General features: G+C 42.0%; 2 protein-coding genes across 5 annotated transcripts in view; both read left to right on the forward strand.

The window, feature by feature from the left end:
- LOC116045413 overlaps positions 1-25,581 on the forward strand; it is a 977,204-nt gene that overhangs the window by 444,972 nt on the left and 506,651 nt on the right. The window lies entirely within an intron of this gene.
- The window catches only part of LOC116045399 (filamin-A-interacting protein 1), a 51,033-nt gene that overhangs the window by 4,026 nt on the left and 21,426 nt on the right, over positions 1-25,581 (forward strand). For 3 of the 4 annotated variants that reach the window (XM_031293033.2, XM_035995057.1, XM_035995055.1), the window contains exons 2-3: positions 20,199-20,469; positions 25,044-25,217. In XM_031293033.2, coding sequence (XP_031148893.2) covers positions 20,206-20,469; positions 25,044-25,217 — 438 coding nt within the window. In that variant the 5' untranslated portion in view covers positions 20,199-20,205. Of the gene's footprint in view, positions 1-11,233; positions 11,255-20,198; positions 20,470-25,043; positions 25,218-25,581 lie in introns of those variants that run through there. The other variant, XM_035995054.1, reaches the window with a different exon arrangement.

Here is a 25,581-nt window from a genome sequence, read left to right on the forward strand (position 1 = left end):
TTCAGGACACCCCCCGTCTATCGCTAGCAATGATGACGCAATGATTAGTGATGATTATCTCTGACCAATCAGTAGTCTGCAGGTTTTCACGTCACCTTTTAGTATCGCCTCAGCTTGCTTGGAACCAAGGGGGTAAGCGAGCATCCCGAAAGCGTACTTCCTATGGGGAGATTGTAGCCTTCACCTTCCGTTAGCATTCCATTGACTCCCATTCATTTTGGCGTCACTTTGACAGCGAATAACTTTACATCTGAAGCGTTTAAAGACTCTATTTGTCCATTGTTTATTTCTAAAGAAACACGACAATGTATAAAAGGCTCCATTACCTTGTACCTCACGTTATGGCTCCGTAGCAGACGTTTTTGTAAAAATAGGTTGTGTCATAACCACGGGACTTTCTGTTGCACAGTAGAGAAATTACCGTATTGTCAGGAGAAGCTCTCAGGCAGTTTGGACTTCCATTAGCTGTTTAAGTTTAATTACTAATGTTAACTATCATTTTAGTGATCAATAATTAGCCTGTGCCTATGTTATCTCCTTACATATACCTATGCTCTCCGTCTCTGCTAGATTGGGAATGATTGAGATTTCTCTTGGCACAGCTACCAGAAGACTTCCAACTTTCAGACAGGTTGCTCACGTCACATCTACGTCTTCAAGCTCAGTTGGAGGCTGCTCAGTAACGCTCAGCCATCACCGGAAAAGTGCCTCTAATTGACTTCACTGGTCTCCGTTGAAGTATATGGCGTTGCTGTGTCCATTCTATAACTGTCTATGCTTGGAAACCTCGACGGAGGTGATACTAAAAAAAGTACCTGTTGGCAGGTACCAGGGACCTTTTTTTATAATGGAAAAACAAAAAAGCAGTCGAGCAGGTACCATGTAATGGAGAAACGCCATTAGTCTTTTTAGACAAAGTTAGTGAATGCTCTTATTAACAGAGCGACCTTGTTGTGGTTCAGTGTTTAGCTCAATGCAATGATGTCTGCTGTTAACGTCATCCCAATGTCAGGACAGTCCGTCTACGTTCCAGACGATGGGCTTTGGATTTGATCCAAACAGTAAACAGAGGGGCTTTTTGGCTCGACCTCCTCTGTGTTATTGTACCCAGCATGCTTTTCCCTGCCCATATCTCCAGGGATCTTTCTCTCCATTAATAGCTTGTTTTTCCACTGTTTTTATTGCAAGTTATTTTGAAGCCTTTTTCTAAAATATGTGGAAAGGGATTATCTTCAACAGAACACTCACCAACTTTCATATTATTATATATTTGAAGTTGGAAAATCCCCCAAAGCTCTGGGTCATATAGGCGTCACCTCTGTCATTGTATTTGTTGCCTGTCCCGTCTGTCAGCAGGTTATATTACACTCAAATTGATCAAGAGGTTTCTGTGAAATGTGTTGGGCGGATCGGCTCCGGGCCAACAGACCACTGATTAGGTTCTGGGGATGATCCAATTTAGGGATTTTCCACAAATTGTTACAAATCCTTAAGGGGCCGTGAAAGGGTCAAAATATCAGTTTCACTTGTGTGAACAGTTTTTGGGTGTATCGTAATTGTAATTGTTGATCACCGCCGATCACACTTTTACCTTTAAATGATCATTACACCAACATAATGCTTCATGTTTGCATGTGTTTTGTCCATCCGTCTCTTCAGATCTGGCCCCTAGGAAGTGCGCCGGGCTTTGAAGCCAATTTGACATAGCAGGCAAATTGTGGAATTGCAACTTCCGTGTCTGTCACATGATGCAGCCTGTTCTCATGTTCCTTGGGAGTGTTTTAATTCCTAACCACGATCTTTTTCCGAAACTTAACTTGTCGTTTTGGTGCCTAAACGTAACCTTCGTCGCCGCATAACGCTCACTTTTTCTTGACTATACTTAACCGTAATCTCCACCGCAGCTCGCAGTGCTCTGTACCCGGCTCAAAGTCACCTATTCTCGGGTAACTGAACCACCAACTACCGCTGACCTGACGGAGCGCCATGCGGAGCACCGTAGCAAAATGTCGCTGAGCTCTGTAGCGGCTAAACACACCTACTAACTGCCGCTGATACGACCGAGCTGTGACGGAGCTCTGTAGCAGGCATCACAAAGCTCTATAGCGGCTTAAACATCTAGCAACTGCCTATCCTACGAACCCGTTCATGAGAATGCGTTGCGTGATGCCATGCGGCCCAAAACGTTTTCCGACAGACTAACTGTACAAGGCAAAAAAGAGACGTATGTAAATCGGTGGATAAATGTTTTTGAAGCGTCACAACCCCCACGAAATGACTTGTTTCACTTTTAGAATTTGATCCATTTGGTCCGATAACATTTGGAAAGTCTAGAAGACGATTAAATCATTTAACCCCCATTCAAGTTAGCAGAGCGCTAAACCGGTGGTCTCTAGTGCGCCTGCTCTATGGGCCACACAGTGCAGAAGCTTCATGCGCCACTGAGCAACTCTTATAGGAATCAATGGGGCTCCGCCCCGAACGCTGGAACGAGGTCTTATTATACATCAATGATCCAGACGTGTTGATCCACAACAAGCCTCCAAAACAGCTTCTGTTCTCATCGTCATAGATTCTCCAAGTTTCTGAGGTCTACAAAAGGCATTTCTCGAAAAGATATTCCCGCTATCACTTTTCCAACAGGTGTTCAGATGAGTGAGGGCCATTTGCAGCGCTGGAATGTAACTAAGTACATTTACTCCAGTACTATACTTAAGTCCAAATGTTGAGGTACTTGTACTTTACTTGAGTCTTTTCTTTTCATGCCACTTTCTACTTCTACTCCGCTACATTTCAGAGAGAAATATTGTACTTTTTACTCCACTACATTCATCTGACAGATTTAGTTACTAGTTACTTTACTAATAAAGACTTTTGCACACAAAACACATGTAGTTTATAAAATCTGATATTTTATTCTAAAGTAAACTAGCCAACAATATAACGGCCTACAAGTCCAGCTGAAATGATTAGACCATTAAATACACAACTCTTTGGATCCTTTACACTTTCTAAAATTTGAGGATTTTTCTACATTGAGTATTTTACTTTTAATACTTTAAGTACATTTTCCTGATGATACTTACCGACTTTTACTTAAGTAACCTTTTTCAATGCAGGACTTTTACTTGTAACAGAGTATTTTTACAATGTGGTATTAGCACATTTACTGAAGTAAAGGATCTGAATACTTCTTCCACCGCTGGCAATCTGCATTCAAGAAACACAAACTAGCCCCCCCCCCAAAAAAAAACATTGCTATCATATTAAAATGTTGCAGAATATGACTTTAACACCTGGCATTTAGCATGTCTTCCCTCTGACCTTCGTCTCTATTTCATCACCTCCTCCTTCATCATCAAACTCCTGTGTCAGTTCGTAACAGTGTCACTGTGTCTCCCAGCTGATAAGACGGGAGCCGTGAGATCATTCTCCTAATTCGGCTCAGTAATCTCTGTGGGAGGTTTATGGGGGGGGGACTTGTTTGGTTTCATAACAGCGAATGCTGTTCCCATGACAGCATAACAGGGAGCAGAGAGGAGGACAGAGTTTGTTTGGGTACACTTGTGTTCCGAACATGCACGGCAAAAAACTGATGGTTATTTTTTTTCTTTATTTTTTTTTCATTTCATGTTTAGGCCTATTTGAATAGGGACAGATGCTTAGACATAGACGGTTGTGCAACAAATCTCTAACGTACAGCATCACAGCATTTATAGCTATTGCTAATTTCCAACGCCCGTCTCTAGACACCTACATCTGTGCTCCCCAAATTCGCACATTTTGGCTACTGTACTTTGACTACTTCATTTGTCGTTTTCGATGTGTGTGCCGTTTGCTGAGGGCCTCACTTCCTGGGTGCCTGGTCTCTACATGTACTGTACAGAGCAAGGCTCCCCCGTTTTTTGGTCTATAAAATGTCAGAAAATGGTTTACAAAAAAGTCAATTAGTGTTTTCCCAAAGCCCAAGATGACGTCCTCAAATGTCTTGTTTTGTCCACAACTCAAAGATATTCAGTTTACTGTCACAGAGGAGAGAAGAAACTAGAACATATTCACATTTAACAAGCTGCAATTAGTGAAGTTTGACTGAGATAGATAGATAGATAGATGGATATATGGACTTTTATTGATTGAAATTGGGAAATTTCAGTGCTACAGCAGCAAAATATCAGCCACACAGCACACATACAGAATATACAAGAAATAATAAATAGGATAGAATACAAGAACAAATATTCAAAAAATAAAACATAAAGGAAAGAATGTACAAATGTGTATACGTTGGGAATATACACACACACACACACACACACACACACACACACACACACACACACACACACACACACACACACACACACACACACACATAGTTGGGAATAAAAATGTACAACTATTATAGTATTTATAAAGATGTAAGTATAACCTATGTTTGTGCAAGTTGCACTTAGTGCAGTATTGTGATGTATATGAGTCTTATCTAACACTCAGTGATGAAATGTTAAAAGGTTGGTACATTAATTCAGTAGTTGTCAACTAACCGATCAACGGATTCATCTTTGCAGCTATGCTTCCATCTGAACCTGTTTGGTGATTTCATGCATCAATTTTCCTAATCTCTGTCTTTATTGGTTTGTGTGCCGGGTGAGTCTTCTCTGAGGTCACATATGGGATGGTCCAGGATTATTCCTCTCTCATGACTCATTTCTCAAGTTGGGGAAATGCTAAATGGCTGGTGGGCTGACCACAAACCACTTGAGGTTCACCAGCGTTCGGGAGCTAAATGGCCTGTAAAAAAAACGTGAAAAATTATGTGAAATGAACAGCGGTAGAAGCCTCTGTTACTCTCGTGATATCCTGCCCTCTCTCTTAGGGCTGCACAATTAATCGCAATTTTATCGAAATCGCAATATGAACTAGTGCAATATCCAAATCGCAGGGGGGCGCAATATTTGTTAAAGGCAAAACATGTGTCAAACCATTCCCACAGAATAATCTTTGTTTGGTACAGGTCCTCGCAAAGAATCACACTTCAATCATTTATTTTTAATATATATTTTTCAATGAAAATGAGAATAATGATACAAAAATGATCATTTCCTCCAATATCGTGAATCATATCGCAATCGCAATATCAGTCAAAATAATGGCAATTAGACATTTTCCTCATATCGTGCAGCCCTACTCTCTCTCCCTCTCTCCCTCCCCTTCAGTCAGTTTATGAGGGAAGTGACTTCATGCTCACTCCATTTGAAAGGCATGTGAGACTTGGCCGCTGGTCAGCTGCATGTTGGGAGTGATGTCAGCGATCTGGACTGGTCACTCACCGCTGATTATAGAGAGCTCTTACACAAACCCCCGAGGGGATAAAAACCTGCCTTGTTTCAGCCCCCACCCCCTCCCAAGATGACTGACGCGGTGCGGGAATGTTTTGTAATAAAAGTCGCCCTGGGCAAGATTTGTATGTTGGGTGGAGAATGGAGCGTCTCAGCTGTCTAAGCTAATTTTAACCCTTCTGTTGTTGGGTCAAATTTCACCCGTTTTCAAAGTTTCTATATGAAAAATATGGGATTCTTTCAACCAAATTGCCAGAAAACATGGATGGTTCCATACACGAAACAGGGTGTGATTACCCATCAACATACGTTTCTCTGATCTTAACTATTAGTCCAAATTATTCCTAATTTCTGGGTGTTTTTAACTTGAATATTAGATATAATTTACTATGAATCAGGTTTATTGACCATTCAATCCAAAAATAAGTGTAAAACTAGCGGTAATAAGTTGGAATGAAGTTGGCTAAGAATATGTAACACAGAATTGGGTTAAGTTTATACTTTATGCTTCATATATCTGCAAAACAGACGGACAACACAAGGGTTAAGGTGTCACGATGGGACATTTTGCTTTGACAAATCAAAACCCAAAGAGAAACAAAGGAAGTAGAACTCTATTAAAACGGCCAAATATGTGGACTATCTCTGCTTTAACAGCTTTAATAGGATGATTAGGTATCTGTTTGCTGCTTTATGTCTGCATGCCTACAAGTCCTCCCAAACATACGCTGATGTAGGTTGTTTGTTCCTCCCCTCTAAAGGCCCTGACACACCAACCAGACGGCCGACCGTCGGCAGTAAAGTCAGTCGAACTGATCAGTCGGGTCCCGAGGTCCAAAAAATGCCTCAGAACACACTGAGGTGACGCCGACTTGAGCGTACGCTCTGCGCGTGCGCGAAATGAAATACGTCTCCATAGCAGCAGGCGGCGCTGCTCTGTATTGTTTCCATTAACAGTCTGATTATTTCCCAGAAAATGAAAACCGGCAGCTGATTGGACGACCGCGTCACGCGTTTTTTTTTCTCCGGAAATTCACAGCCAGACTGTCATGGCGGCTCGTTCAGAATCCGATCTCATATTGTACTAAAATAGTTCACCGAAACGTGTTTCTGAAAACATTTTAAGCGAGAAATAGGCCGTGCAGTTACTGAATCTGTCTTCATTTCAGATCAACAAAGGTCAGTTTAAAAGATTTTCGTCAGATTTTGAGAGACTCATCCGCTCCCCATTTCCGGGTGAGTCCCAACTGCCCTGTCCCCGACTGAACATGTCGGGTCGGCCCAAATGAAGGCCGACGGCACGGGACACACCGAACAGACTCGAGTCACGGACCTCGCCAGACGGCCAGACGGCCCGACGCCCGATTATCGGGCTGGTGTGTCTTCTCTATAACACGACCCACAGGAACGAGAGAACGTAACGGTCAGGGTTTGAAACACGTGCAACGTCGTTCCGTTTGTTCCTCGTCGTTTACTTCTAATTTTCAGACCCTGGTCTCCTGAGTGAAAGTCCTGTGTTTGTTTAGTACGGCCAAATAAATGTGGGTCGTAATTGCTGATTGTACAAACGACCTATGAAGCCTTTTTTGGGGGGAGGACTGTCTCCTGCATGCTGATGATCATATTTAAATATGTTTTTTTTTTCAACCTGGACCCTATTTTCCTATGTGTTTGTGTGTAAGTGACTGATGAACAACAATCATTAAAATTGGTCCAGTATTAAGCGTGAACACTGTAACCGGCAGCCACAGCCTGGGCTGCAATGTAACCGTATGGGACAAATGTGCATCATCAGTTTGGTCCACTAAAAGTGCTGTTGTTGCCGCTGACAGACTCAGATTATTATTCTAAGTGTCTGACAACATTATGGAAAGGATCCCTACAGAGATAGAGCTTTAAAACATCTTTAAGACCTTCATGTTTAACCAGAAACAGCTTTGCTAGCGCTAAACCCACCAGACTCCATTTAAAAAAAAAATACTTTTAGCGTGTATAGAGCCAGCATATTTTCACATGTAAATTGGTAAACTATGTGTTTATTTCAACCAAAACTAGAGTAGTGATGGTTGGAAAAGTGGAAAAACAACCCCACATGGCTTTTTATAGTTTTGTTTTGTTTCTGTCGACTTTGAATGAAGTGTATTTTACGATGCTAAAATGACATGGAGTCTGGTGGGTTTAGCGAATAAAAAATTATGTTTTTATGTTAAAAAAAAAAAAAGGATCTTACTCTTTAACAGAAAGGTCGACCTCCTTAGAAATCCTTCCCATAATGTTGTCAGACACTTAGAATATTAATCTGAGTCTGTCAGCGGCAAAACCAGCACTTTTGTGAAGGTAAATACGAGATAGACAATTGCCCTATTAACTTACATTGTAGCTTGTTTCTCCGCTGCCGACTGCAGCGATCTCTCTTAATACTGGACCAATGTCGAAGATTGTTGTTCCCATCAGTCACTTAGACACAAAAACATAGGAACATAGGGTCCAGGTTGAAACCCTTTAAATACAAAACTGCAGTGTAAGAGAATAAAAAGGTAAATTCTAGGAGACAGGGTTGACTTTTGTGATGTTTTTCGTCACATCAGCACAAATCTGTGAAAATCAACTTTAAGTCCTTTCAAGTTATCTTTGAATGATTATTTTTTCACAGTGAGACATCAAAAGAAGCAGCTAAATCTCTTCTTCTCTCTCGTCCTGCTGCCAAATGACTTCTCCCCCTCTCTTTAGCACATAAACTTTCCTGCAGGACTTGTAAATCCAAACCTCTGACCTGGTTTTCACGCCTGGTTTTACATTAAACTGGGCTGCATGTACGATTTCTATTTTCGTGGCAGCCTCTCCTCGGCCCTGCTGCTCACTCATCTGCGGAGCCTTAAGACCTCCATATAAGGTGGCAGGTAATGAGGGCAGGGTCGCTGCAGGCAGAGGCAGAGGTTGTCTGCACCATGATGCTGTAAATAAACCTCTATCTCATATCATTTAAATTAGGTAGCTTCTGCAGAAACCTTTCTAGCTGCTAGTGTTTCACTAGCCTGGTCCTACCAGACTCTGGTCCATTTCATTGGTCCAGAGAGTCTGGCCACTCTCCATTGACAAGTGTTAACTTCCTTGAAGGCGGGTACTCTGTTGAAGTTTAAAACTATTGGATCTGCCCAGAGCCACTCTGGATCTGCCATAACCAATCGCTAACGTTTGGTCGTGACTTCGGCTTAGCATCGCTAGCGTTAGCCTTAGCCAACTCCTTCACCGCTAACGGAGCGAGCTGGAAAATCAAACTGTTCCCGAACCCCGTGGGGAGGAGGGCTTTAACTTCTGGATATTCGGCAGCGTTGCCACAACGGACCGAATGGCTTCGCTCGCATCTTTCTCCGCCGTCATTACGGAACTACAACTCAAACTAGCACACGACATCAACGTCATCGTTCTCAGCCACTCCCTCTGTTCGCTGATTGGACCACCAAATAATTTTGGCGGGAGAAAACCCAAGAATATACGAATATGCATATATTTATAGTGTGGGTGTGCAACCCCAATGCTGCTTACGCTTAGATTTAAAAGGACAAATTAACCTTTCACCTCTTAAGATGAAAATATAACAGGGGGACAAACTTGTTTAGCAGGTATATTAAAGATGATCCCTCTTAAATCTCAAAATAGAAACAGTTTTATGGATATGGTCTCGTGATGTGGCGTTGCTGAAGGCTTTTATTGACGAGCAGCCAATCATGATTGTTCTATTCTGGATGTCGCTATGACGTGCTAAAGATGGTAATGCGAGCCTGTAGTGACATTCAAGCATTGACTGTAAGTGTCACTATTTCAAGCACGAGGGTGCTTGATAGACTGATATTATTCAAGCACTGTACACTATGTTTCAGCCTGCAATGTCGAGTGCTTTTCCACCAAATCATAAAAGCCAGAACGACACGCTGATGCAAGAAAAACTCTGCTGGTTTCTTGCACATACAGTATAGTCTGTGCATGCAACCTGCTTTTTTGTTGCAATATCATTCACTGTGCAGGTTAAAGTGCATGTGTACTTGTGTAACCAGAGGTATCAAAGTGAAGGAACCCTGACTGGGTTAGAAAGGTTGTCTAGGACTGGATGGAGACATCGGAGTGCATTCAATGACCCCATTATTATTATATACAAATAATTAATCAGTTCTTTTTTTGTTCCTGTCAACTCCAGGTTGTCTGCTTCACTGTCCGACTCTCATGAAGAGAACAGCAGCTGGAGAAACGCCGTGAAACACAGGCGCAAACAATTACTTTGGTATGCACAGATGACGAGATAAATAAGCTGTGGCCTTGAGATAACGGGAGTATTTAAAACAACACGAAGCATGGGGCTAACTGAGGTCACATTTTCCAGTTAGCTGGGTATGACATCATCACAAAACCTTTTGACCCAACTCATTCTTTTGTGATGTTGCGACGAAAAAAAGGGAGTCAACTGATCAACATGTTCATATGGATCAAATAAATGTTCTAGAGCCGCTCTCAGCTGCAAATGTTCCTCTCGTTTCGATGTTGGTATTGAGTAGTTAGAACTGCTGATTGCACTAATTATTACAAATTTAACCAAGAAGTTTATGCAGATTCATGTGCCATCATGTAAAATTAAAAAAACTGAAGCCGAAGATCCTCCAGTTTGCAAAATAATCTCATCACAAAGGCCTCATTCAGTAGCTGTCTGGACCTTTTGATCATATTACATGAGCTTCCTATAGAAACGCTGCATGTAACTGTTGCATGCAGTGCGTCGTTATGTGAATCCTGAGTGAATTTTGTTTACTATCCTGCCATGTTAACGTTGATTAACAAAGATTTATTAAAGGGGGGTCAGCCCTTTGTTCCCACAGCCCTATGTTCCCACATTTCTATGATTTTTCTTAAAATTAGGCCCTATGTTCCCACAGCCCTATGTTCCTACATTTCCCTTCAAGCGTTAGGGTTAGGGTTAGGGTGGGTTAGGGGTTAGGCGAACATAGGTCCTAATTTTGGAAAATAATCTTAGAAATGTGGGAATATAGGGCTGTGGGAACATAGGCTCGCTCCCATTAAAAGACAACTGTAGCCTGTTTATTACCCAAAGCCAGTGTTGTAATGCAACAAAGTACAGATACTTTGTTACTGTAACAACTTTCCTTTTTTTATTTATATTTCTGGAAACTTTTACTTTTACTGCGATACATTTCCTAAATAAAATGGATACTTTTACTCCAATACATGTCCACTAAGCATCTTCGTCACTCGTTACTTGCAGGAAATGTTTTCATACGTTCGAGTGAAAGATTCTTCCTCGCAAAGAAAATTCTGTTTCTGTCTTCCTCTTAGTTGATGTCAGACTTTAAATTTGATGTTTAAGGTTTGGAAACTCTGAATATTCGGCTTTACTATAAAGAAGACACAATAAAGTTCAGAATCAAAGTATTTTTTTTTTTTTTTTACTTTTACTTCTAATAATTAAGTACATTTAATATCAAAACATTACTTTTGATACTTTAGTTCAGTAAATATCAGATACTTTAAGAGTTTTACTCAAGTCATATTCTAAAAGGAGACTTACAAGACTTACAAGACTGCCCAAAGCCAAGAGTGACTGGGGAAGTATTCAGGATTACAATAACAACCCTAAAATCCAAAACCAGGTGATCACTTTAATTAATAATTTCCCTGTTGTGAATGCACTCAAAACTGTAAGTCTGTAAAAGGCTGTTTGACCTGCTTGTGAACCAGAACCGCTCAACAGTCGTGCACCTTTTCTCTCCAGATAGCTGAGCAAAATGTGCTGCAGCTAACAATCCTAGAGACTGTTTGAAAGTTGGAAACCTTTTTTTTTTCATCCAGTGGCCTCAGTAGCTGTTGCCCCCCCCAGATTTCTCTCATCACTCACACTGTTTTACAAGGTCAGTTGGATGGAAATAAACCTCCAAACACTCTGTGGCTCTTTGCCAGCTGAGCTCACAGAGCGGACAAACCTTTGGTTGGTTGCTGGCGGAGGTTTCCCATTAAAAAGTATCACTTCTTACTGTGTTGCTGCTGAGAATTTAGAAACAATACAACAACATAGATGATAAGCTTAGTTAAAAAATGAGTTGTACAAAGTGTAAACGATGGGAAGAAGTTGGGTGGTGATGGCGCAATGGATATGACACATACCTTTGGTGTGGGAGATCTGGGTTCAATTCCATTTGCGATACATCAACCAATGTGTCCCTGAGCAAGACACTTACGCCGCCTTCACATTGGCACAGTAGATACGGCTGCGAAACGACTGGAAGTCATCCATTTCCTATGGAGAGTCGCGGACCGCATGCTAATGGGTCCGAACCGATGCGAACAGGTACGGTGCGCCAAAAATCGGGTCTGTTGGTCATCTGGATGCGTTAAACATGTTGAACTCGTACGACGGGCAACGGATGGTTCCTATCCGACAATCCGAGCGGAAGTTAGCGTTGCTATGGTACTGACAAACAAATCTGAAACCTGCTATGGCTAAGTTGGTTAGCAACAGACATCGAACTATTGACATTATACCGCTATATCACATTTAACCGACCTGACATGTCAACATCCTGGGCGACTTTTCTCCACGCAGCAGCCTTTCTGTTTATATCTCTATAGCTCTCAGATGAGAGGTCATACACTGACAGAATGAGTTGTTCTAATCTCTCCGCCATTTTTTTTCTACTCGCTTCCGACGCTTTCAACGGTGTAGTACAATGTCCACTGGGGGCGGATTGCGTATTACGGAGCTGATTTCAAGTTCCAGTGTGAAGGCGCCGTTAACCCATATTTGCTCCAGAGGCGTGTGACCTCTGACATATAGCATATAGCACATATAGCAATTGTAAGTCGCTTTGGATAAAAGCGTCAGCTAAATGACATGTAATGTAATGAAATTGCAGTTAAAATGCGACCCCTGTCACCTGCTGGCGTATACAGAAAGGAGTGAAGTTGTTGAAATATCAGTAGCTGAATAGCTAAGCACTGACATGAGTTGTGCTAAAAGGAGTTGTGGTGTGAAATGAGCTAAAAACAAATGGATCAAGACATTCACTGACCTTACCTATACCTACAAAACGTGATGCACTATATAATTTGTTTACAACCTACGTAATCATGAGCCAGGACACGCAGGGCCACTGAGGCTACATTTGCATTGCTACGTTTTTGTTTTTAAGCTACGTTTTTCAAAAGTGATCTCCGTGCAGACAAGTGTTTTGAGCTCCAGTAGAAGAACTAATCTCCATTTAAACTAACGCGCCCAAACCGCATATGTCCTCAACATTCTCGTAAACTGGGCATGCGCGTGCCGGGGTAAACAGGAGGCAGCATGTATACTATGCTCGTTACTGGTAGTTGCCATGGTAACGCTAGTAGCTTAGTCCCAGAGAACGAGACGTCATGACCGATAACACCCAATCAGGCAGCGAAACGTTGGCGTCAGTGTCGACGTTGCCAAAGGTTTCCGTTTGCAGCCGTTGGGACTGCAACACAACCCTGGAGATTCCAAACCAAAACAGGGTCAAATGTCTCCGGTTTAGGGGCTTCTGAAGCGCCAGAGCAGTGTGAATGCAAGGTGTAAACGTAGCAAAAGATATTTGTTTTTTAACCAAAATGTAGCAATGTAAGTGTAGCCTGATGAGGGACTCAGGCAACTCAGTATAAAAGAGCAACAAAGGGGACTTTAAGCAGCGGCCGTTGAAGGAATCGCTATGACGTTCCATAAATATTCTAAAAGGTAGGCCTACAGTCGTTCTCCGTAGTAGACAGTTTGGCTACAATGTCAAGAACCCGTTGTAATGTTTCACAAACACAGTAGCCATCCCTTTAACTGTTGCTGCTTAAAGTAATTAAAGTCCAAGTATGGAGGAGGTCTTGTTTCAGTGTCAGACTTTCTGCATTTGTTCCTGGACCTCAATGTGAAGTTTCCAGTGTTTAGTCTTCCTAGTGGTTCTGGATTTTATTTTGTTTGCCTGCCTAATTTTTGGATGCAGCCCATGTACCAGAGAAGTCAAGCAATTTTGTGCCAATACTATTGGTGTGATGAGATTTAATTTCAGGAGCTGCACAAAAATAAATAAATGCAGAGTTTTCCTGGACATTATCCTGCAGATCTGTTGTCCGAGGAGAAAGGTCTTTCAGGCCAGTGAAGTGTGAAGTCAGGGGCATTTAGGGAATTGGAATCTGTGATTAAATCACTTTTACTGCTAGACAGATCTAACAAATCATGATCTGCATTTGACTGAAATATTAAACAGTGGATTAATGACAGGAGTATATTTGTTTTGGCTCTGCTGTAAAGTTACCAACGTCCTCCTCCTGGCTCTCAGGACTCTCTATCTGAAGCCCTTCTGCAGCACAGATGACTGACTGCATTACTTTCTCCCTTATAATGAGTTACAGTGACAGGCCAGACCTCTTTAAACCTCCTCAAGCTGATCGTTCCCTTATATAGTAATATTTCAATCTACATACCTAAATTATGTTGCACATGAAAAGCATGAAGTTTGAAGAACTATAAAGTTGAGCTGGTGACTTTGGATTGCTGCCATCACTCCGAAAGCAGACCAAAGGGAGCTCTGCACAGTTGCATTAAAGCCATATTGTATCAAATGTAATATTAACCAATTTAGCCTGCTGACTTTACATTAGCGGCGAACCTGAGTGTATTGATTCCAATGGGAGAAGAGAATATGAACACAGCCTTCGTCTGATTCTTTCGCCCCATAGTCACCAAAGTAAATATTGGACCCATTTTTCACAAGCTACATCCCCAGAATGTTCTAACACTAAAATGGCATTTTTCAGACGGACAAATCTGTAGCAATGTACCCTGTTTGAGCCAGATCTGGCAACGGAGAAAAGCTGACGTCAACTGACATTCACCAACGCTGACAGATACTGGCTATCTAACAAGCTAACACTGTTTCAAAACCTTTTATCTTACCATAAGTAGCAGTTTCCGACTTGGTAATACGTTTCACGTCAACATCCAGTAGTTATGGCTGGATTTTTCTGAAAACCCAAATATATCCGACTTGGCTTCAAGTAATGCAGAAGTGCCTAAAAAATGCACACAAATGGAAACCTCAACTCAAGTCAGCTATAATCTTCTGTTCAAGGTAATTGAACCCAAATTTAAAGGATAACGTTCTATATTGCCACAGTATTTCTATATATAATTTACTCTGCGGTCATAGTTGTAACGTGAAGTCGTAAACATCTTATGCCTATCTACCACCAAATATGGCAGCCGCAGGGTGAGTCAGCACCTGGAAGCTAAAATATGTTTGATAAACTGTTAAGCCTTGAAAAGAAATAGCCCTACTTTCAGCTAGCTAATTGTCCCCAATGCTAACATGCTCTTGTAGTACAATTAGCCAGCTATGACATGGCAGATGTCATCTTTGTTTTTAATAATGAGCCTTGTGTAATGATGCAGCTAATGTTTAAAAAAAAAAAAAAAGATTAAACAATTGAGGCCAGACATGCTAGCATGATCTATATTTACCCGAGGACACGTCTCTAATATATCATTACATTACGAGCTAAGTACAAAGAAACATGACCCAGTGGATGTTTACTGCTCAGCTGTTTTTGTCTCAGAGATTGACCGTACGTGACCTCTATTTAATTGCCAACTGTTTAGGCGATGTAAGGTAGCGCGATAAACATGCAGCGGCTGTTTATTTACAACAAGTGGTGTTGCGGAGGAGTGTGAGAGCTGCAGCTGTGAGGGAACATGGAGTTTCTGGAATCTGCTGATAGATCATTAAGTGATATGGAGTATCCCCTTGTTGGACTCCGAACAACACAAGTGGGGAGACCCTAAAAATACCCCTTTTAAAATTTCACCAAACAAACAGCTGCGTCCGCTGCACAGGGTCCAGCCCACGAATAGAGGCGAAGGACAGACGATACGTTTCAGTGTAGTAAATAATAATAATAATAATAATACATTTTATTTAAAGGAGCCTTTCTTGGAACTCAAGGACACCGTACAGCGATACATAAGACATTTAAAAGCAGCAAAAAAATAAAGAATAAAACAACAATAAAAACAACGGAAAGAGGCAGAGCAATTAACGTCACGTGGAATAGGCTGTTTTAAACAGAAGTGGGCTGTAAAATGGAGGATCACCAGCAGGGATCTTTTCTCAACCTGATGAGATGAACAGACCACTCACTGGGCTAATGTTGGTCGTATTACCCCCAACGTAAACTGGTAAAACTGGGCAGCTGTTCTGGAGACGTCAAACGTGTTGTTAACATGCTCCGTTAGCAAAGCTAACACAACTGAGTTATGCTAATATTAGCATAACACATACTGGCTGTGTCTCATTCCACGTACGTCCGTCCGTACACTGCTAATGTGTACTGACCACTTACTGCCGTAGTGCCCACTTTAGATGGTCAGTATTGTCCCAAAAGGAACACTTTTGACACACGCTTACCGGAAATGACGAGCAGGATGACCGTGACGAACGCAACACATGGCAGCTGATTGGACGAACGCGTCACGTGGGTCTGGCTGCTCCCGAATTTCAAAAGAGACCATAATGGCGGCTCATTTGGAATACGATCTTGTATTTTACGAAAATAGTTCACCGAAACGTGTTTCTGAAAGTATTTTAAGCGAGAAATAGGCCATGCAGTTGCTGAATCTGTCTGTTTTTTTGATCGACAAAGGTCAGTTTAAAAGATTTTCGTCAGATTTTGAGAGCCGGCGAGCCGAGCCGACCGTTCCTCATTTTCATACAGTAGCCTGGATTCAACTTGCCGACGTCCCTGGTCCCTCTCCTGCCGCTTTGTAGCCAAGATGGCGCCCGTTTAGTGCGGGTAGGGTACATCGTTCCACACTGAACCTTTTGACGTTTTTAGGGGGGTCATCCGGGTACTTTCAGTGCACTGACTTTTTGCGTTATCTACACTATATACTTAAAACTAAGTGTTTGAAGTGTGCAAGTAGGCGATTTGAGACACAGCCACTGTTTGCGTGTTAGCATGAGGTGAACGCTAGCTAGTAAACAGAAGTGACGTGGTGGCTGGAGTTCTGGTGTGTGCATCTGTTTGCGTAAGTGTACATTTGTGTGTCCGTATGTCGGCCCTACCCCATGGAGCTCGGATGTGCAGACAGCAGAAGAAGGTAGCTGCTTCACTAAAATGAAGACACAAACCCCAGTCTCCTGGATGAAAGTGATGTTTGTTTGACCCATCCACCATTCTTTCTGCTTTGCTCCCATCATAACTACTACGGCCACTAAAGGACGCTGCCACTTTAAACGTTAATATGAGTTGTAATTGCTGCTTGAACAAATGACCCATGGAAGCGTTTTTCAGGGGAGAACAGTCTCAGACTCCCAATTGGTGTTCCAGTTCTTCCCAAAGGTTTTGCATGGGGGTTAAGGTCAAGTTCTTTAACACCAAACTTGGAAAACCATTTCTTTATGGAGCTGGATTTGTCCACAAAGTACACTATTGTCTAAAAATATCATTGTACTCTGTAGCATTGAGCAGCCCCAGACCAAAAGCACAAGATGTCCACATGCCTTTGGATGTAGAGCACAAGTCGGCAGAGGTTTGAAATAACAAACATTTTAAGGAGCTGGTGGAATTTGTGTATTTGTGAGCGGACTGTTTTGGTGACGGACAAACCCTCAAAGGGAAATCTATCGTCAGTGCTTGACTGTTCTTCACTGATAAGGTCACTCTGTGAAATGACTCCTTGAATCAGAGTTCCTCGCTTGTGACGGTAAACTATTAAACGCGGATCAGTTTGTTTATCTGGGACTCTACACCGACACCGTGCTGGCATGTCGACTCTCAGTTCAAATGAGGCCTGCAAAACTTTTTGACAAATACTTGGCAACCCGGATGAAACCTGTACACAAACCGTCTCTATTTACAGACCTTATGTTTGCTCACTTTTTCAGTTGCAGGATGGTTTTATGCTTTTAAGGGTCTTAAATCTCAATGATGTTATTTCCAACAAAACATTAATGTGATTTCAGTCTGTCCAATAAGTTACATAACTATGATATTTCTAAAACCTTGAATTATAAATGGCAATAAACTTCAATTGAGTATTCTGGATAGAAGCTGAATAATTTTGTATGTCCTTTGGTTTGTTCTTCAACATCCTGCAAAATCCAAATGAAACAAAAAACTACTTTTTGTCGTTGAACATTTGAACATTTTATTACTCTTTAATTTATTAATTAATTTTAATTTATTGTATTTTCATATTAAACTCCCTTCCTCCACCTTCCTAAATTAAAGTAAAAATCATTCTACAGTGTTGTACGTCTTTGGGAAGCAGAAAATCATACACTGATATGTCACTGGTTGATATATATATATATATCTTATATATCTCTCTCAATATCTCATTTGACATGAGTATGGCAGCTTAAGAAAAATCCTCTCCCAGCAACCAGATTCAAAAAGCCATTGGATCAAACTTGATAAAAACTGAAAAGGAAGGAAATGAAAGTTTTGGGAAAGACAAACTCAAAAGCAAAACACATAACATCAAAACTAAACTCTTAACGTTAGCCGGCGACAAAGAGGAAGAGCAGCTACAATTCGTCTGGGACGTCATGACAGAATTGATGAACTCTAATCAAGAACCATTTCTTAATTTGTATTTAAGACCACAACGTATATTTGCATGTATGTGCTTGATGATATAAAGCCAACTGCATATGACAGAGCTTGTTATTGACTCCAGATCTCAAAAGGTTCCTCCTCCTTCAGGCTTGTCTTGGCTTTAGATTTTGCCCACCAGCTCTCCCAGTGACTCTTCCAGTTATTCTCTCTGTTCACTGGGTCTAACCGTCAGAATGAACACTGTGGTTTTGACACGTGGGAGATCTTGGCATCTCCCCTGAAACAACTATTAATAACAGGCCGCGTTAACGTGGTTGCTACCACTTCACTGCCAGGATTCTCTCTAGCTGAGTCACGGTCTGCTTTCATCCAGACCTGCAGCCTCGGGGAACTTTGGCCTCTTTCAGATCCAATAACTTTTGTTAAGGACCCCCATCTCCCAATATCAGCCGGCCCAGCTGTCGATGTCATCTTTATTTGTTTGGCTTCTACAACTTAAATTAAGTGTGAAGTAGTGACCGTCCAGTGGTGGAAGAGGTACTCAGATAGAAATCAACATACTTGTTTGGACACATAGTTGTGAGCTATTGTCCCGTTAAAGTCCTGTAAAAAAAATCATGCTGGTGCTTTTGCATGTTTTACCCACTAAGTGTTACTCTGTTTTACATAACTGCCACAAATTTTCCTAATCATGCTATTATTTTTTAGATTTATCTTTCTGGTACAATATCCTTGCAATGGAAACCACCTTGCAAAATTTTAAACTTTAATAGGTAAGATAGGTAATCCATCATGGTTTCTTGTCAAAGTCATGCTATCATCACATGCAAATGTGCTTTTGTGGCTCACTCAAGAACAGTCATTTTACAACAACATTTTTAGACTGGGCTGCCAAAAATCACTGCATTAATGGGCTATTTTGCTGGAACATCAAACAATGAAGAGAAACAATAAGAAAGTATAGACACTGGCTTAGGATAATGATGAATTGTAGTTTATGAACACACCACCAGTGAGTTTCCTGAAATGAAATTAAACCAGTGGCTGCTTGGAGGAAAGGAAAATAGTCTAAACGTAAAGTCTGCTCAACAAGTCCTCCAAACCATACGACGATATAAGTAATTTATTCCTACCTAGTCTATATCGACGACATTTAACTTCCGGGATTGCTCCGGTGCCGCCGGAAATCCCGCCGGATGTCCCTAATTTCGGCCGGATGTCCGTTACCTTCCTCTTTCTTTGTGTTGGCGTTCTAACCTCCGGTGGATTTCTGAGGACTATGGTTAACTGCTCCTCAGATCTCTGCAGGGTAAATCCAGACAGCTAGCTAGACTATCTGTCCAATCTGAGTTTTCTGTTGCAGGACTAAAACAACCTATGAACGTACACGTTCCACCAAAACAAGTTCCTTCCCGAAGTTATTTAGCAGAGGCAATGTTGCGCTGCCCAAGACGATTGTGATTGGTTTAAAGAAATGCCAATAAACCAGAGCAGGTTTTTCTCCCATCCTGGAATCCTGTGTGGACTAGCCAGGCCTTCCTCCGCAACGAGACTAATTCCTCCCCTCTAATACGACCCACTGGAGTGTTTTCCGTACTCATATCTAAATCAGAGAACGTCAGTCGTATTCGAACGCAACGGTCACGGTTTTAATTACGTTGTTAACTTTGTGAAACGGTCACAGTTTGCTTAGGTTTAGGCACCAAAACTACTTAGTTAAGTTTAGAACAACATCATGGTTTGGGTTAAAATCAGACCTCACATCACTTCCAATTACGCACATGAAGCTAACTGTAAAGTTAAGAAAAACATCACGGTTCTCATGGGACATGAACCCTGGTCTCTTAGGTGAAAGTCCTGTTTGTTTGCCTCCTTATGCAAAACTTGGCACTTTTATACTTTGTCACATCACTTTTCTGCTCTGCCTCCCGTCATTACTATGGCCACTAGAGGGCGCCACTACTACAAACTAACTTATGTTATATTGTTGCTTGAACAAACGACCTATGGGGGCATTTTTTCGGGGGAGGACAGTAGTGTGCTTTTCGCTCGATGGTGTTTTAAGCCCCCACTGTTGACTTCAAGGCACCTAACCCTAACCTTAACCCTTACCCTAACCCTTGCCTAACCCTAGTGCCTAGTGGAAGACGACGTTGGGGGCTTAAAACACCAAACACCATGCTTTTCTAGGATCACTGTTTTATGTATTGGCATCTATTTTGTTTCTACTCACAGGTAGAAAATGCGATCCAGGAACTGCACCATGGAGGGTCCAGATGACGGACAGATCCAGCCCACTAAAGGCTTCATCAAGCAGGAAGAGGAGAACACATCAGAGCTCACAAAGAGGAAGATGAAGGTCCAGCGAGAGGAGAAGGACGGGAGGACGGCGGGGTCAGCTAAGAAACTTCAGAAACCTGCAGAGAGCAGGAAGGCAGCAGCAGCACGGGATCTGTCAAAGAGGGACCTGCTGCACCTGCTGGGAATCATGGAGGGAGAAGTTCAGGTACGAATCAGTCTGGGACTGTCAACCTCTGATTACTTTGATGACAAGTCTAAGCCCCCTGTCAACCTAACCTAACCAAACCCTCAATTAACCAAATCTGAACTACTACAGTTGCAAAATGGGAGGAACTGCTGGTTCTGAAATCATTTTTGTCTCTTCGTAAATTAGCATTTATTTCTCAACCAGGGTTCAAAATTAACTTTTCCATCTACCAGCCAAATGGCTAGTGAATGGTCAAATTTGACCAGCCACTCAATGGATTACCATTGGGTATTTTTTTTGCTGTTGAGTGAAGCAAATCTAGCAGCCACTTGCTGCCCTGTTCTCAACATACTTAGATAAGTTAAAGCTGTACTTATCAGTGGTGTAGTCTAATGTATTGTAGTGGGTATACTGCACTGTATATGTATGGGCCTATACTGTATATATGGGCCAGAATGGGCCTTTTTGGGGGCCATATCATTAACCACATTAATACCATTAACTTTCCAATGAAGAATTGAAAATAGGCTGCATGCTGGGAAGAGATTTTTCTAAAACCCAGAGATTTCAGAAGTTGGTGAAGTAAATGTGAAGTCACTGGACTTAAACAGCTTCCTGGCTCTTTAATGACTTGCTAATTTACAGTTTCATCGCTGTGAGAGCCGGGGAATCGGGACATTTTGTTATTAATTGAGATGACTAAGGATGCTCCTTAGACAACTTGTTTACCATGCCAACTGAAGACTAAAAAAGACTGAAAATAGTCCATTTAGTCAGTTATTTTCTTTGCAAAAGCATCCAGTAAATCATTCTTTTCCCTAAGGCAGTGAGAGGAAGCACCTGCAGCTTACTGTAATAAACCATAAATACAGCAGAGCATAAGTGCTGAGACATATTGCTGTCTCTCAGTGTGTGATGAATTGGATTTTGAAAATAGCCTCTGCCGTTGTGGATACAGCCCACCGGCGGCTGCTCGGTTCCAGTCTGATAATGAGTTTCTAATGGAGACACATTTATAACGTCCTCTCCAGAGAGGCAGAAAACTGCTGCCTCACCCTCCGTTTCCATCCTGTGTTTGGGCGTGCTAAATATTTTCCATTAGCGATGGAACAGAGAAATACACAACACGGAGCAACATTTCACACAGTGCCGCCGGAGGAGTAAAATTCTTATCACACACTCGACAGCCATTTTAATTCCAGGGCTAAGTGCCGGACGGAACAACGGTGCCTCTGCAAAATAGCTTCGGGAAGGAACTTGTTTTGGTGGAACATGTGTACGTTCAAAAGTTGTTTTAGTCATGCAACAGAAAACTCGGATTGGAACTGGACAGATAGTCTAGCTAGCTGTCTGGATTTACCCTGCAGAGATCTGAGGAGCAGTTAAAGGCACACTATGCAAGATTTGTACCTTAATATAACAGATTCAAAGTAATTTCGATAGTAAATGAACTCGTAGTAGGGCGAATCATCCCGATAGCAAAGCATGGGGGGACGCCGCAATGCAGGTTTGAGCGGTGGCACCTCGCCAAATCTCGCAAGAATCACGACTTGCCTTACGGCACGACGTCACATACATCAACAACATATACACATACGTGGGCCGTTATAACTGACGTTCTCAACTACAATTCCGAGTTGTTTGAACTGCAGAAATCTGTTTAGAATAATACAACAAGGACGAAGCCTGTAAACTGCTGTTAGTTTAGAATGGAACGGATCGCAAATGGATCTGAATGAAGAAACGTAAAAAAAGAAACAATGATGAACAACATATTGTTGTCACTGCCCACGACTTGTTTAAACTGCTTCCATACCTCCGACTTTCCTCCACACTTGCTCAAAGTTAATTCTCCTGTTTTTCTTTTTTTCTTTACATCTTCAAGCTCCATGTTGCACTTAAGATACACAATACAGCCCAGCAGGCCTGGTGTGATGCTCCACCATACAGCCCAGCAGGCCCGGTGTGATGCTCCACCATACGGCCCAGCAGGCCTGGTGTGATGCTCCACCATACGGCCCAGCAGGCCCGGTGTGATGCTCCACCATACGGCCCAGCAGGCCCGGTGTGATGCTCCACCATACGGCCCAGCAGGCCCGGTGTGATGCTCCACCATACTGCCCAGCAAGCCTGGTGTGATGCGTGCGAGAGGAGGAGACTCCGCGCATGAATAACTGCAGCCTAAATTTTGTACACATTTGTTACTTTTATATAGCTTATATATACATATTTATAATAGTTCTGATTATGGCATAGCTATCTCCCCACCCAATTAGGCTAAATAGGTAATGGAAAAAAAAAAAAAAAAAAAAAAAAATGCTTGATCAAGGGTCCGGCCAACGCGGTCGGAAGAGTTAAGGAAAAGAAAACGAGAAACTGACCGTGTGAGGAACCTGGACAAGAGTCCCACTCGGTCAGGCTTTCACTCGTTGGCGAGAGCTAAAAAGCAGCAAAGGTAACGTTGAATACAAGTACTGACAAAAATGGAAACTGCATAGTATGCCTTTAACCATAGTCCTCATAAATCCACCGAGTTTAGAACGCCAACACAAAGAAAGAGGAAGGTGACGGACAACCGGTCAAAATGAGGGACATCTTGCGGAAACCTCCGGTTTAATCCCTTATTGATAACGATATTGTAGCCTGTAAATTTCCTTCTAAATGTGTAATATGGATTATGCATCACAGTAAAATGTCTAAAAATCTAGAAATCTGTCATTTTATTCAACGGTCCGTGTCATCTTTGTGCATGCATCAGCATTGCAGATAGGTAGATAGACAGACAGACAGACAACCTTTATTGTCATTATACATGGTAACATACAACAGAGTTTGGGGAGCTCTTCTCTTAGTGGCTGTCTGCCAGAAGCTGTCTGTTTTTAAGCCTCATTTTTACGACACACTTTTGAGATGTTGGTGGTTTTTAACTCTCTATTTTAACCGGATTAAGGATTTGAATCATCGGACGTCTGGATCTTAAGTTACCAGAGAAACAAGCTGCAGGTTTAAGGATGTAGTTTAGGGGTTAATTTATCCGACCACAACGCAGAAAGAGTGATGAAGACAAAAGCAATCCTAGAGCCCCCCCAAAATAATATCTTTCTGAATAAAATGATCCCTGTGTTGCCTCAGCCTCGGAAGTGAAAGCAGATCATCCTTTGTGCACAGAGAGAACAGCGATGATCCGGTGTGTTTATATCGAGATAAGGGTTTGCCATTGGGTCATGGCCTTGTTGTATGTGAAGAGGCAGAGCAGAGTGAAGGAAACAGCTCCCTCTGCTGCTGCAAACCTGCCTGTCTCTTTGTGTATGTGTGATGTCAGTGTGAAAGGAGTCGATGAGGTAACATCTTGGACCCACATGGGCGCAGCATCACATTCAGATGATGTTAGCAATGATTGTAACTCAGCTGGTGTCTGAGAATCACTGTGCTGTTAAAACGCCCGCACATAAAGGCTGGAACACAAACTGTAAATCTTTTTACCTCGCCTGTTTAGCTCTGGGCATTTATAGTGCTTCAACATGAAGGTATACTGCTAATGTGCATCTTGTAAACCTTTGATATGGATTTTTAAATGCTTATATTTGAGGATTGAAGTCACTTTTAGCTGACGATGTTCTTTAATTGTAATAACCCTTCTTTTTTTTTTAAAAACAAACAAATAAATTAAAGAAGATAAATTAGAAGATTAGACAGTCTGGCGAGGTCGGTGACTCGAGTCTGTTCGGTGTGTTCTGTGCTGTCGTCCGTTGGAGGAGCCGTCGGCCTTCATTTTGGCCGACCTGACATGTTCAGTCGGAGACAGGCCAGTCGAGACTCATCCGGAAATGGCGAGCGGGATGACCAAGGCTAAGCCTCTCAAAATCTGACGAAAGTCTTCTAAACTGACCTTTGTTGATCTGAAATGAAGACAGATTCAGCAGCTGCACGGCCTATTTCTCTCTTAAAATGTTTTCAGAAACACGTTTCGGTGAACTATTTTAGTACAATATGAGATCGTATTCTGAATGAGTCGCCATTTTGAAAAATCCAAAATCCGGAAGCAGCAGCCAGACCCACGTGACGCGTTCGTCCAATCAGCTGCCAGTTTTCATTTTTTGCGACAATACAGATTCGTGCTGCCTGCTGTTATGGAGACGTATTACGTCTCGTCTCTTCGGTGTGTTCCGAGGAACTTTTTTGACCAACTCGGGGAGACTGATCAGTCACACTGCCTTTTCTGCAGAGGGTCGGCCGTTTGGTTGGTTTGTAACGGTCTTTAATCATCTTTAAAGAAAAGTACTTTAGTGGAGCTTTTTTCCATCTTCAAATCTTTCCCAATTTCAAATGATGTCCCCAAAAGGAAACTTTATCAACATCTGTTTTAAATAAAAAGAAAAACTTCTCTGTTTGTTCATCTCACTGCAAAATGGGATTGTCAATCAGACAAACTGACCAACACATATATAATAACAGATCCATACTTGGTGTCTGTGTATCTATACAGTATTGTCACGGAGAAAATATCGCGATACTATGCTGTATCGATTTTTTCCCCCCCACCCCTAGCATTAAAGATAAAAAGCATTAAATACTGTGTTGTGTCTCTCCAGGCCAGAGAGGACATCATCGGTCTGCTGAAGTCGGACAGAACCCGACCGGAGGCTCTGGAGGCTCAGTACGGCTTGGCCTACCCCACCAAACCCCTGCAGGCCCTGCAGAGAGACGGACTGCTCGCCCTCCACAACAACCGCACTGACGACGTGTACGAGAAACCCATGGCCGAGGTGAGACAAGAACATACTTACAACAATGGACAGACCCAAACTTATGCACTTCGTATCTATATGGGTCATCAATACTAATACATTCATTGATAAGTAGGGTTTGGGCCCGCTAAGGAAACCAAAACTTGTGCATGTTAAATTTGGAACTGATGATTGGATTCGAAACCAAATTTTTACAAACAATTACAAACAATTACAATGAAAAAAACGATTCCATTGGAATCGTAATTCTGGAAATGATACCAAGTAGAAACCATTTCTCGATGCCCAATCCTACTGATTAGTTTGTTACGTTTGAGGAAATAGCAAGACCAGATATTTCACTTCGGTCAGGAAAGTCACATTGAGGTTTTAACCGAAGAAC

The sequence above is a fragment of the Sander lucioperca genome, chromosome 19 (assembly GCF_008315115.2).
Source record: "Sander lucioperca isolate FBNREF2018 chromosome 19, SLUC_FBN_1.2, whole genome shotgun sequence".
Taxonomy (NCBI): Eukaryota; Metazoa; Chordata; class Actinopteri; order Perciformes; family Percidae; genus Sander; species Sander lucioperca.